The 13072-nt window shown below is 35.6% G+C and overlaps 2 protein-coding genes across 2 annotated transcripts; both read left to right on the top strand.

Moving 5' to 3' along the window:
* The first annotated feature begins 339 nt into the window (after window positions 1-339).
* On the top strand, window positions 340-4117 carry LOC129294283 (probable glycosyltransferase At5g03795). Its single transcript, XM_054932511.1, has 4 exons — window positions 340-1795; window positions 1884-2002; window positions 2561-2909; window positions 3192-4117. Exons 1-4 carry the CDS (start codon window positions 1079-1081, stop codon window positions 3852-3854), a joined length of 1848 nt encoding a protein of 615 aa, XP_054788486.1. The 5' UTR covers window positions 340-1078; the 3' UTR covers window positions 3855-4117.
* Window positions 4118-6363: 2246 nt separating this feature from the next.
* Window positions 6364-9320, top strand: LOC129294761 (uncharacterized). The gene is made up of 4 exons (XM_054933244.1): window positions 6364-6655; window positions 7044-7160; window positions 7264-7334; window positions 8897-9320. Exons 1-4 carry the CDS (start codon window positions 6491-6493, stop codon window positions 9141-9143), a joined length of 600 nt encoding a protein of 199 aa, XP_054789219.1. The 5' UTR covers window positions 6364-6490; the 3' UTR covers window positions 9144-9320.
* Window positions 9321-13072: the final 3752 nt, after the last annotated feature.

The raw sequence follows: 13072 nt of genomic DNA, 5'->3' as shown, positions 1-13072 counted from the left end.
TTCTTTGAATGTAGATATGGACGTATTCGGAGTATGATTATGTACAATTTTTTTGGCCAAATGGTTTTGTACAGTTATTAATTGCATATAATGTCGCTCCTGTGTAAATTTCCAAGCAAATTTTTAAACAGTATAATTAAAAATGATATCTTTTGAAAAAATAACGGAAGTTATTTATAATACATTATACGGAAATAAAATCCAAATATTTTATATTTTCATATTTCTTTATTAATTAAACAAACTTCTTTTAAGAACAATTTTAAAAGTATAAATTTATTTTGAATGAAAGGGGAATAATGATGAGAGAATTATAAACATTCTCAGATGTCAGAACAAATCCTCCCCAAAAAAAAAAAAAAAATCCATACTGTTATGTCGGTGGTTGGTGATTGTATTGTATGGCGCAATGCAACGCGTTGTTTGAGTGCAAATGAAAAATGAGGGATTTTCTTATTATTTCTTTTTCTTTTTTAATTCGCAAGGTACGAGTACGATCCCTCAAATACGTTTTGTCATTCTTGATCCTGGCGTTTTGAGATGATGTAACTTCATCGCGATCCTGACTTCTTTTCCAGGAAGGTGTGAAAACATCTTCATTTTCTCTCTCAACTTTTGTCTGTTCTTTGCCCTGTTTTTCCCATTGCTTTTTGACGAAGGTGACGAACAGGAAAAAGAATTAATTTTCCTCTTGAGGGCTTGTCTTGTTCCCCTCCCGGTCACCAGTAAACTCGCCTGAAATTTCTCCGAACATTCATTATTACCATGGCTGCTATACAGTTCCCTTTACACTCGATGATTCACAGAGCCTGCCAACGAGATTGGTCTACTTTACCTTCCGCGCCCCTGTTCTTATTGAAACCGTTATCCATTTCGTCGGTTGATCTTCACGAGATTGCTTCAACTCCTTCTGGAGGCCAGGACTGACTAACCAAAAGTTGTATTCGACTTATATTCACGTATTGCTGTAGTTCTGATTACTTTCTAAGATATTCTATGGCTAGATCACGAGGTTTGTCAACATTATTGATTATGCCAGAGTAATTGCATCCTGTTGTGTTTTTTCTTTAATTGCTAAATGGATTGGGGATTTAGAAGCCTTTGTCAGGCTGAGACTAGAAGATTGATAACATTATTAGGAGTAACAGCAATTCTGATTTCAGTGGTTCAGTATGCTGAACTTCCATATGATAAAATGTTGTCCCTGATTCCTTCTATTCGCAAGATTAGTAATTCCCAGATAGAAACATCATTGGGTTATTCTGAAACAGAAGGCAGCAATAATCTGTCAAATGCTAGCTCTATTAGTGTATTTGAGGTCATGGCAAGTAGTCCTACTCCTGAGGCCTATGAAGGTAGAAGTTCCGGGGTTCACAGTACTAGCGGTTCAATTTTGGCTCCTGCTTCTGGTCTTGTTCCAGAGACTAAGAATTTTACAGCTAATGAAATCTGTTCACCTGCAAACAATATTGATTTCACTTCAAGAGGGATTGAATCTCCCTCATTTGCCCCACAGCCTGTGGTTTCAATGACCAGCAGAGCATCATTAGTTTCAGAAACTGAGTCAAGAAGTCCCACGATATCTGCCCCTTCCAATGCAACTCCTGCAAAATCAGATGCTACTAAGCCAGCATACAAGGATGAGAAGCCAGGTTTTTCGCAAGGTAATAGTTCAATGTCCAGTAAAGATAAACCCGCGACTGCAAAGCCCTCAAACAAGCGGCCATCTAAAGTAGTTTCCATATCAGAGATGAACCAAATGCTGCAGCAAAGTCATGCTTCATCCAAGCTTGCGGTATGTAACATTTGATGGGTCATATCAGGTGTAAGTTGATATATGCGTCCGATTTCTAACTCATGGTGTTTGGTAAAATCCAATTAAGGCTTCAGGTGTTGATCAACAAATAGTGCAAGCAAGATTAGAGATTGAACATGCCCCCATCATCGAGAATGATTCAAGATTTAACTCACCCATCTATAGGAACGCCTCCATGTTCAAAAGGTATCATAAGCCTTCATCATCTTATATTGTACTAGTTTTACTCTGAATCTAATGACTGCAAGGTGGTTAGATGGCCAAAATTCTGATTGAGCTACTGTAATTTGCAATGACTTATCAACCATACATTTCTGAAGATTTACTAATTCGATTAGATAAGTTAGAACTTCATGCATGAGACAAGACTTCCGTTTAAATCATTTAGACTTGTAAAACATCTGATTTTTCTTATTGATTCGGGTCTATTCATACTGTTAATGTTTTCCACGATCTGCACCTATTCGAGTGTGTCAATCGTTCAAGTTGGAAGCATTTGGTGTAGGATAACAACTTGTTCTACAGGTTACAGATGTCGTTACCACTTTACATGTTTTCTATGGTACGTTCAAATCAACTTATTGATCATGTGCCGAGCACCTCAAATCAAACACAATAGGAGAATTCAGTTCCATAATTGTAATACAAGCTTACTCATTCGCGTTATGAGTTTCAATGCTATAATTAGAGTATCTTCTATTTCATATTCTTTCGTGAAAAAATTCATATAGCCCTTATATGCAGGAGTTACGAACTCATGGAGAAGATGCTCAAAGTTTACATCTACCAGGATGGAGATAAGCCAATTTTCCACGAGTACTTATTGGATGGAATATATGCTTCTGAAGGATGGTTCATGAGGCTGATGGAGGCAAACAAACAATTTGTCACTCAAGACCCTGGGAAGGCTCACTTATTTTACATACCTTTCAGTTCAAGATTGTTGCAGTTGACACTATATGTACGAAATTCACATAGGCGTGCAAACTTAATCGAGTACATGAGAAACTACGTGGACATGATTGCAGCAAAATATCCTTTCTGGAATAGGGCGAATGGAACAGATCACTTCGTAGTTGCTTGCCATGATTGGGTATACTTCCTTGCATCAAAGCAAATTATAATTATCCAACATTGAATAAAATCGTAACATGAGTAATCTATGTGTTCTTCCTTCCCCTAGCCACAGAATTACAATTTCTATACAATTTTCTTCTTTCCTAACTGCTAGTCATAGCCAAAGGGGTCACTGTAGACTAGATGAAATACATATTCATCTCATGGAGTGCATTCACCAGTCTAATTCAATCAAGAAATTTTCTTAAGCAGTTTTCACCAGTTATTGAGTCGAAGAGTAACAAGCATCATTTCTCAGGCTCCTGCAGAAACACGTGGACGCATGCTTAATTGCATTAGAGCCCTCTGCAACGCGGACTTAGAAGTGGGGTTCAAGATAGGGAAGGATGTTTCTCTCCCAGAAACATATGTGATCTCAGCTCAGAATCCTCTAAAAAATATAGGGGGAAAACCTCCTTCCCAGAGGCCTATCCTGGCTTTCTTTGCCGGGGGTATGCATGGTTATCTTCGGCCTATTCTGCTGAAGTATTGGGAGAACAGGGAAGCTGACATGCAAGTATCTGGTCCATTGCCTCATGTGAGGGGTAATGCCAACTACCTGCAACTCGTGAAGAGCAGCAAATATTGCATCTGTGCGAGGGGTCATGAAGTTAATAGCCCTCGAGTAGTAGAGGCTATACTCAACGAATGCGTTCCAGTTATCTTATCAGACAACTTTGTGCCTCCATTCTTTGAGGTTTTGAACTGGGAATCTTTTGTTGTGATTGTGACCGAGAAAGATATCCCTAATTTGAGGAATATTCTCTTGTCCATCTCAGAGGAGAGATATTTAGAGATGTACAAGAGGGTGAAACAGGTACAAGAGCATTTCCTCTGGCATGCTGAGCCTGTGAAGTATGATTTGTTTCATATGATTCTTCACTCTATTTGGTATAATAGACTTTTCCAAACAAGACACTGAACCATTCTGTATCAATTGTGTAGAAAACTGTGGCATGTAGAGTTTATAACTTTTATGTTTGGTAGATCCCCAGGGTTGACGGGCGAAGCGAGGAAGTAGAGAAAGCACAGCTTACTGTTGATTTCTTGTTACACATGTTGGTTAATTGTGCACGACATTCAGCATAGCTTGTATCCTGGAATTTAGGTACTGTTTGGGAGTTTTTTTTGGCATACAATGGAGTAGGGTGGAATGGCTAAAAATTTTAGACTATTGTTTGTTAATTTTTTTTTTTTAAAGGGATTGAATGGCTTGAGATAGCTTTTTGATGAAATGACCTAATATAAATAACATCATTGTAAAATTATCGTCATTTTTCACTCTTTCACTCCCTCCCATCCTATAAATGAAAATTATAATTATATCTAATTTAAATATATTAATTTTATAATAATTTTTAAATAATGGTTAAATAAATTCATTTATTATTCCTTTGATAAAACTTCCAAACAATGAAATGTTTTTATTTTATTCCATTCTATCTCTCTTTATTCTAATCATTTTTTTCCCCATTTCATCATATACTCTTGTGGAGAGGCAAAGAATAATTTGCATTTGCAGAAATTTCAAGCAGTCCAATCTTGTACGGCAACAAAAAGAAGCGACATGTGGGTTCTGGTAAAAAAAAAAAGAAAGAAATTTTTTCAATATATAGTACTATAGTTTTACGGTTATTAATAAAAAAAATTACTCTCAGATTTATTATGGGGAAGCAATTTTTTTTTTCAAACTCAATAAAATTAAAAAGTCATTATTCAAAAAATATATTTAAACCCCTAATTTTTTTGGAAAAAATGACAACAAAATCCATCCGAATTACAATAATGACAATCTAATTCCTCAAAATGTAATAAATTCAATAAAGTCCTTAAAAATTTTTGTGTCAATAAATTATAAAGTGAAAGGATCGTCTTATCTTTCTTAAAAATGACAATCCTCAATTGTAATTTTTTAAAAAAAAAATCACAACTTTTACTCTTTAAATTGTAACTTGTTAAATATAATTTTTGTTATTAAAAAAAATCAATCACGACTTTTATTTTGTAAATTATAAGAGTTAAACAAGAAATCACAATTCGTCAAGTGTAATTTACATTATTAAAAAATAAATTTTTAAAATAACAAACTCCATTCACAAATTTTGTTTAAAGAATCACAACTTTTATTCAAAAAATTATAAAAATTAAACAAGAAATTATAACTTTTTAATAAGGGTAAAATAATTTTTTTAACTTAAAATTTATTGATAAAGAAGCTTATAGAAACTTTAGTGAAATTATGACATTTTGAGATATTAGATTGTTATTCATAAAAATCCATGGGATTTTATTATAATATTTTCTAGGTTTTTTGGGTGAAATAAACCCCTAATATTTGTTTTCTGAAACTATTTCAGTTGAATTAAAAGGTTTACTGACCCTATTCAAAAATGTAAGACAATTTTAATTTTTTTAAGTATAATCATTACTTTTTTTAAAAAACATCCCTACTAAATAAATCACTTTATATCCTATTATATAGAAGTAAATATAAAAAAATAATATTAATTTGAAGACAGGTAATTACTTTATTAAGATAAAATTTAATTTAAAATATTTTATATTTTTGAACGAAAAGAATAACTTACTTCCTTCATTTTTATATATAAAAGAAAAAATTGTAGCAGATAGCTAAAAAAAGATTAGTTAACCATAATGATTATATTTAAAAATAAAATGATTAAATTAAAATATCCTATATTAATTAATATAAATATGTAATAATTCTTTTTTTAATATAAATTATAATAAGTGATTTAAAAAATGTAATAAATATCTATTGAAATAAATAATTTTATTTATATAAAAAAATAAGTAAAAATTGATAGTTTTCCGCAAATGAAAACGGAGATGGAAAGCACATAAATCAGCGTGAAGGGCTGAGAGTAGGTAACACCGTTAGAGCTGTGAGCTGTGAGCTCCAATCACGAAAGCGGAACACGTATTCCGATTTGCGTGAAAGTGCGTGAGAACTGAAAATAACTTTGAAGGAAATGTCCCCCACCCGAAAGATATCTGTTCTTTCAATTTCCACCGTCCGATTACGTCAGAGCCCAAAATCAATCCTTCATCTTGACGCGACCATTCCTGAAAGGAGTAGAAAAAGGAAAACACGTTCGGTCGCATCTTCTTCGATGGGATAACTAGCAACACAAAGACCGATTTAGGCTTTATTCAATCATGATCTTGAGATTAGTTCGCACTTATTACCAGGGCATACACGTCTTTCTACACCAGGCTCCAATCCTATGCGATCAAGTGCATGACCAGAGCCATGGGTTAATCCGTCACCCGAGAAAATGGCAGTTAAACAAACATTAACCGGCAAAACTTTTCTGACCTGACCTTGTTTTCTTTTACTTTTAAACTTTACTGTAAACAAAAAGAAAAGAAAAATGATATTTTTATGGTTGAACTTTACGGAATAGGAATTAATTCCCTGAGAGGCAGCCCAGAAAGACACAGCTGATGAAGATTTCTCAATGAAAGGGCCAAGCAAGGCGGGAGGTCGGTCGGATCTATAACAATTAATCGGTAAGAGGGAGGACAACGGCGTGTATGGCTACAGATACCAAAAGCACTGCGGTGAAGGTGAAGTCAAGTGCCCAGGATGGTTCTTCAAAGGGGAAGATCGATTCTTCATCTAACAAGAGGAAGATTGACAGCTCCAGCAAGCACCCACCTGATTCAAAGATGAAATCCGTCACTGTCACGAAATCTGAGGTATTATTCTTCAGGTTCGGAGCTTTTCTGTTCTGCGGATTCGTTTGGTATACTTTCGGCCCCATGGTTGGTGTTGTTTGATTGAATTTTATCTGGGTCGTTTGAATTTGTGGGCTTCTAAATTGATTAGCTTATTTTGGTTCACTGATGGGATTTAGAATGATTGGTAAGCTGTTTGGTGTTGTGCTTCTTGAGAAAGTGGGGTTCAGAACTTCTTGATTGTGGAAATGATAGGCGATGATTTTCTAGAACTTGCATTTGAACTGTCTTCCACGGACTTAACTTTAGTTTTTGTACCATGAATCCTCTCTTTTTTATGCCTCAACTGTGTTCAATTCAATTAGGATGGTCATGGAGCTAAATAATCTTTTCCAAAAATAATGTGAAGGTTAAATTGAAAACGACATCATCTTCATCAAAAACAGCAGCGAAGACAGCTACTACCAAAGTGAGAGAGAAGAAAGTCTACAGTTTACCTGGCCAGAAACATGATCCTCCCGAAGAGGTTCTCGACCCATCCCCTTCAATTCCTCAATTTACAACTCAATGTCTATGTATGTCGATTCACTCCTGCTCATCCTTGTGGTTTTTCATGTTCTTGATGACAGAAAGAACCCCTGAGAATATTCTACGAGTCCTTGTCGAAACAGATACCAACAAGTGAAATGGCGGAATTTTGGTGAGTTTCAAATGCTCAGTTTTAATTAAACAAATTAATGATTAATACTTCATGTCAATCACTCTTCTTGCTTTTCCAAAAGAATTGTATTACTCTTGAGTTGTGATCTTAATAATAACAGCTGCTAGTGTCTGCTTTTGCATCTCTAAACAAAAGCCCCCAACATTGGCAGCCTGTGCGTGAACCTCTTCATAAATTATCAAGTCACCAGAGCAGAATTTGCATTATGGCCTTGTGATGATAAACCAGGCTAGCGTAATTGCCAGCATACATCGTTAAGCTCAAAAAGACTGACACCCCCCCCCCTTGTAAATGAAGAAAGTTTGACATTTCTGTGGAATGACCTCTGCATTTAGTTAACTAAGAAACGAGACCTCCTGGCTCTAGAGATATAGCAAGAAGCTTCTCTTTTCTTTTCTTTTTAAATTCTATATACTGTAACCAATAGGCATGAAGCACAGCCACTAGCTTATCAGTTCTTGACTTCTAATTCCTTCTCACTGATTTCTGAATTCCGACCTTCTAGTTGTTAAACACAATCCTCAGTCAATTTTTCACTGAAGAATTATTTGTCTCAAATTAATATACTTTATATTTTCATCCGCCATTTCATCTACTTCGGTTAGCTTGATAATTTTTTCCTCTATTGGTATGGGCTATGATGAGACCTGCCAACATCTCTAGTATTTTCTTATTTAGATACTGGTATTTTCTTTTAATTTTTGCCTCTGTGAAAGCCAAGGAATTCTAAAAGACAGGAGCCTTTTGGTTGATCAATAAATTCATTGTGGTCCATGAGACTACCTCTTCAGGTCCTAAGAGATGGCCTTTTTTGGTCACTTTCTTTTTCCTTTGTCACAGTTCACATGTAGATTGGGGAGTGATACTTCGCCTCTGTACAAAGGCCATCACAAACTGTGGAGCAATATGCTCTTGATATGTCCTTAGTTTAGTTTAGTTTTATTTTCAAGCCTCGTCTCGCCTCTTGTAATTCACAAAAAAAAAAAAAATGGCCATCACAAATAAATGCTTCAACAACATAGAAAGGAATATTTGCAGCATAGAATTTTGTGATAGATTTTGCTCTAAATGTGCATTTGCAAAAGATGTGGCAGTTGATGAAAATTTTCTTAAGAGGGAAAACTCAACATCTGGTTGCACTTGCTGTTGCTATTCATGTTCTACTAGCTTGGTTTCTTACACTATTTCTGGTCTTTACAAGATGTGGTTCTTTTTCTCCTACACCTGTTCACATTTGACTGGGACTACCGATAATTATAGAGTTGCATGTTCCCCAGCCATGGAGAAGACTTCAATTTGACTCAAATGTGAAACCTTTATATATATCGAAACATAGAGTGGTGATCCATCATGCAGAAAGACAGTTTCAGAACTTGAGTGCAGGCGATATGGTGAAGCCTTCACTCTGATAATACCTGGATTCACACGCCAGTGGAGCTCATGCCACTTTTTGCTGCTATTTACTGCTTTTTCTGTGTAGAGAAATAATTGTTCGTTGGTAAAAAAACTACTAGCTAAGGCATATAGACCTCAACTTGCAGGTTAATGGAACATGGATTATTGTCTCCTGAACGAGCGAAGAAAGCATTTGAGAAGAAACAGAGGAAGCAAAAGGAGAATCGGTTGGGAACTCCTGCTAAGCCATCAAAGCCATCGAGTAAACCGGAGAGCTCACAGAAGCAGCAACGGGCATCAAAGAACGGTGATGTAAAAGCGAAGAAAAGAATTGCCGCTGAGAGTGATGACGACGACGATTTCATTTTGAGTTCTAAAAGAAAAAAAGGGTAGGAAGGAAAGCCACACAAAGTCATGAGCTGTGTGGAGCATTGCCTCATTGGACTCCGTTATTTAACTGGGGGGAAAAGAACGAAGTGTTGTCAGACAACCTAACAATTGTTAGATTAAGACATTCTTTAAGTTTTTAACTCACTGAAACAATAAAGGAGATACTAAATTCCTCTCTTATTTACTTCTGTCCCATGAGATTGACAATTAATTGATTCTCAACACCTGCGGCTAACTCTTTAGCAGTGATAGAGCTTCTCATTTATTCGGGTACTCTTCCCTACATGGTTCAAGCCGAGATATTAAAAAATGGATTTGCATGCGCATGAGAATAAGACATGCACTTTGCAAAGCACATACCAAGTTGGCTTCTGAGAGGAACGTGTCTGGCGAAAGTTCCTCTTTCACTTTCCGACAAAGCAAGTAAACTGGTATGTGTCTCGGGAAGGTCTTAGCTTGGCATGCCTTAAAGTTAGTAAAATTCGCAGCATGTTATCCATTTTCACTCTCTTATTTTTCATACTTGTCAAGCATGTCATGAGAATACTATATAAATGTTTTGAGCGTGAGACTGGGTTTAAGTATTCTAGCAGTTGAATGGAGAAGTGACTGATTCATTCATATTTCTGTATCAACGGAAAGCTTGAGAAGGTGTTCATGATGAGGTTTGTCAGAGACACAGGTTGATGCCAGCATTCTAGCTGATACTATCCAAGATAAATTCAAAGGAACTTGTCTGTTGTATTAGAATGTGGTGCAGCTTGAATTGTGAGAGGAATATATTGTTGCGGATGGGTTCATAACTTGAATTTAATGTTGCACAAGATTGCATTTTCATGCAGCAGTGAGAGCTTATTATGAGCTATATGTACACCAGAATGTAACGTCGCATGTCTAGTTTCTGCAGTAAAAAGCTGGAACCAGATAGACAAAGAAGCTGGCCATTTGGGGGGGGGGGGGGAGACATCGACAGAACTGAATCATTGGCGTTATGGTGATGTATTGGTTTTGATCTGATTTATCCCACTAGTTTATGTTCTTTCATATCTTCTAATGACCACAATGATGCATTACTTTTTATTTATTAAAATAAAAAATTTGTGTCACGGGTGGTGTATTCCTCATTACTCTCATTCAAGCAATCTCGAGAATGCAAATTTTATTTTATTTTTTTTTTTTTTGAGTAGACTATCATGGGATAACCGTGTAAAGAAACTAAGGTTCTATCATGTCTAAAGTCATGAGGTTTTTATAGGCGCGGGTTGTCGAAAATAAAAACATCATAATCTTCATTAGATATCTTATGGGTTGGTAAATCAAAGCATTTATGGGCTTTTCTATAGACATTGTTAAAAATAACCACTCAATCTCTTATGATAAAATATCTGATATTCTTAATAATCACGGAGAGAGGATAACTATCATAACAGTTATTATCAATAAACAATAAAGCCTTTATGAAATTTGAGTATACTTTAATTTTAGATAGTTTTACATTCCAACATGAGGTTTATTAAAATTTTTGAAAACTTAGCTGCTGTGCTGGGTAACACTCAAGAGATGCAATGGTTTTCAGCGTCTCTTACATAACTGGCGTAACATGAAACTTTTTTTTTTTTTTGGATAAAGACGTAACATGAAACTTGTTTTCATTATTCTCGTAACACCTGTATATTAAAGTCACTAAATGGGTCCAAACACGTTTCCATCGACCCCAACCAGCCCATCCATATATTCACAAAACACCGCTCTTCATATGTTTGGAAATTTGAACGTCACGACCAAAGCCTGAATGAGCACCATTTGCGACCTGATTTGATCTTGTACGTGTATCACACATGCCCAAATAATTGGTACCGAAGCTACTTGTATTGGCTATGTGTCAGATCTTAACAGGAAGAGGGTCCCTTTTGGTAAATACGATACAGAGACATCACTTTGAGATGTGGGCTTTGTCTATTTATTATAGTTAAATCGCTGTTCCTACACACCACGTGGCAACACCAAAGTTGGAACCCCCTGTGCCTCCTGCCCCTCCTTTGATGTGATTGCCATCGTCCATGTGGCTTTTAGGTCTTGTACAGTAATTACGCGTTTTAACAAAAACAAGAATACATAGCAATGCTACGTAGCTTCGTTCATTCAAGCACGCCTCACTTTTTAATTTTCCTTCTTCTCCTTGCCCTACCGTTCACTGTTCAACGCGCGATACACGAAAAGCGCCAAAAACAAAAAAAATCACCTGATTCGCGCTTGTACGTATGCTGTTGCTTACAACTAGTCTCCCAGAAACCACCGCCTAAGTTACTAGTTCTGGTGAGACTCGTAAGTGGCAAGATATGAAAGAATGGTCCAAAAACCTAAATCATTGCTGGCCCCTCCTACAATTTTGGAAACAATGACTGATAGGTCCCAAAGAATCAAACTAATTCAAGATAAATCCCAAGAGTTTTTTAATTATCAGTAAAGTCTCATGTATCCTTAAATAATTATATGTTAATCAACAAATGATTTGAATAATCTCGCATAGAACATCTAGCTAAGTCAAACATTAACGATTTGGGGATTTCAACAACTAGATACGGAAGAGTGATTTAGAGGTGAAGCAGGGCGACGAGATATAGTGGAGGGTTTGCTATCTTCTACCTTTTTATTTTAACTTTCATTTAATTTTTCTTCCAGTTATTGTGTTCAGATCTTGTTTCTTTGGCTTTGGTGATCTCTCCCTATCTATTTCAAAGTTGTGATTTTGTGAGCAGGCATTGATGAAGAAAACATAGAAGCTTTATCAACATCTAAGCATCCTTGACTCTTCTTTCACTATCATTAAAGACCGGTTTGGCCAGACAACGGGTGAGTGTATTTAAAAGTTCACCACCATCGTTTCAAGGTTACCGTGAAGAAAATGTCCAGAATAATGCCTAGAAGAATGGGGATTTCAGTAAAAATTTTAAGTTGGTATATATTGCTGGTAGAAAACTCAGCTACCACCATCATCTATGATACATGGTTTCATCATACAGGGGAGGAGGAGGACAAGACTTCTTAAAATCCTATGTACATTCTTTCATCTCCATTCACGTCTTATATAGGAAGCCCAATTTGAATTTTCGAGCCAACCTCAATCCATTGCTCTTGCTATTTGATTATCCTTCATACTGAAGTAGCTTGTTTGTTTTCATTTAAAGTCTATAGAAGAGAAAGTTAGGTGCTCTTCAAGGTTCAGGTTTATCCCCTGTGCTGCCATGCGTTTGGTGCCGCCTAGCTATGCTTTATAGCGATGATTAACAGTTCTCTAAGCATCTGCATTGGATGCAATTATGCAAATGGTGCTAGATTTTTCTATAATGAAAGTGATATTATGACCAATATAAAATTGTATATAGTTACAGATCTCAAATCTAAGAGGCTAAGTTGCAAATTAAGGTTGATAGAGTTGCAAATGAGAGAGCATAAATTGCAAATCCCCGAAGTAGAACAAATAATATCATAAAACTCAAGCTATGTGGTGTTGTAAACCAAAGAAGAGTCCTAAAATATAATTCATTAAATAGTTCCTCATGATGTTTGTAAATAAAATTTGGATATAAAGCTGCAAATCAAGAAGATTAAGTTGCAAAATATGAGAGATTAAATTTGAAATAGAATATTATTATTTTCTCACTTGAATTCGCAACTTCATGTCCTAAATTTGTAATTTGGGCTTCATGAATTTGCAATTAGTTTTTCCTTTTTTTTTATTGAGAAATGCAAAGCTTTGTAATTAAACTTAAAATTAAACCTGTCATCATTTTCTTACTCTTAGGGATTTACAATCCTGATTTCATGAGTCTGCAACTAGTTTTTGTTATTTTATTGAGGAACGCAAAGCTTAGTAATTAAATTTGAAATGAAACATGTTACTATTTTCTAATTTCTAAGAATTTACAGCT

Source organism: Prosopis cineraria, unplaced genomic scaffold, assembly GCF_029017545.1.
Source record: "Prosopis cineraria cultivar Desert tree isolate PC_DT_omini unplaced genomic scaffold, ASM2901754v1 PC15, whole genome shotgun sequence".
Lineage (NCBI taxonomy): Eukaryota > Viridiplantae > Streptophyta > Magnoliopsida > Fabales > Fabaceae > Prosopis > Prosopis cineraria.
This window is presented reverse-complemented; position numbering and strand designations above follow the sequence as displayed.

What these genes read in the sequence shown, in the direction of transcription:
- LOC129294283 (XM_054932511.1), top strand. Translation starts at nt 1,079, where the DNA reads ATGGATTGGGGATTTAGAAGCCTTTGTCAGGCTGAGACTAGAAGATTG. An exon ending in ATGCTTCATCCAAGCTTGCG is followed by an intron (nt 1,796 to 1,883) that starts GTATGTAACATT and finishes AATCCAATTAAG; the next exon opens with GCTTCAGGTGTTGATCAACA. An exon ending in TAGTTGCTTGCCATGATTGG is followed by an intron (nt 2,910 to 3,191) that starts GTATACTTCCTT and finishes ATCATTTCTCAG; the next exon opens with GCTCCTGCAGAAACACGTGG.
- LOC129294761 (XM_054933244.1), top strand. Translation starts at nt 6,491, where the DNA reads ATGGCTACAGATACCAAAAGCACTGCGGTGAAGGTGAAGTCAAGTGCC. An exon ending in AACATGATCCTCCCGAAGAG is followed by an intron (nt 7,161 to 7,263) that starts GTTCTCGACCCA and finishes TCTTGATGACAG; the next exon opens with AAAGAACCCCTGAGAATATT. An exon ending in AGTGAAATGGCGGAATTTTG is followed by an intron (nt 7,335 to 8,896) that starts GTGAGTTTCAAA and finishes CTCAACTTGCAG; the next exon opens with GTTAATGGAACATGGATTAT.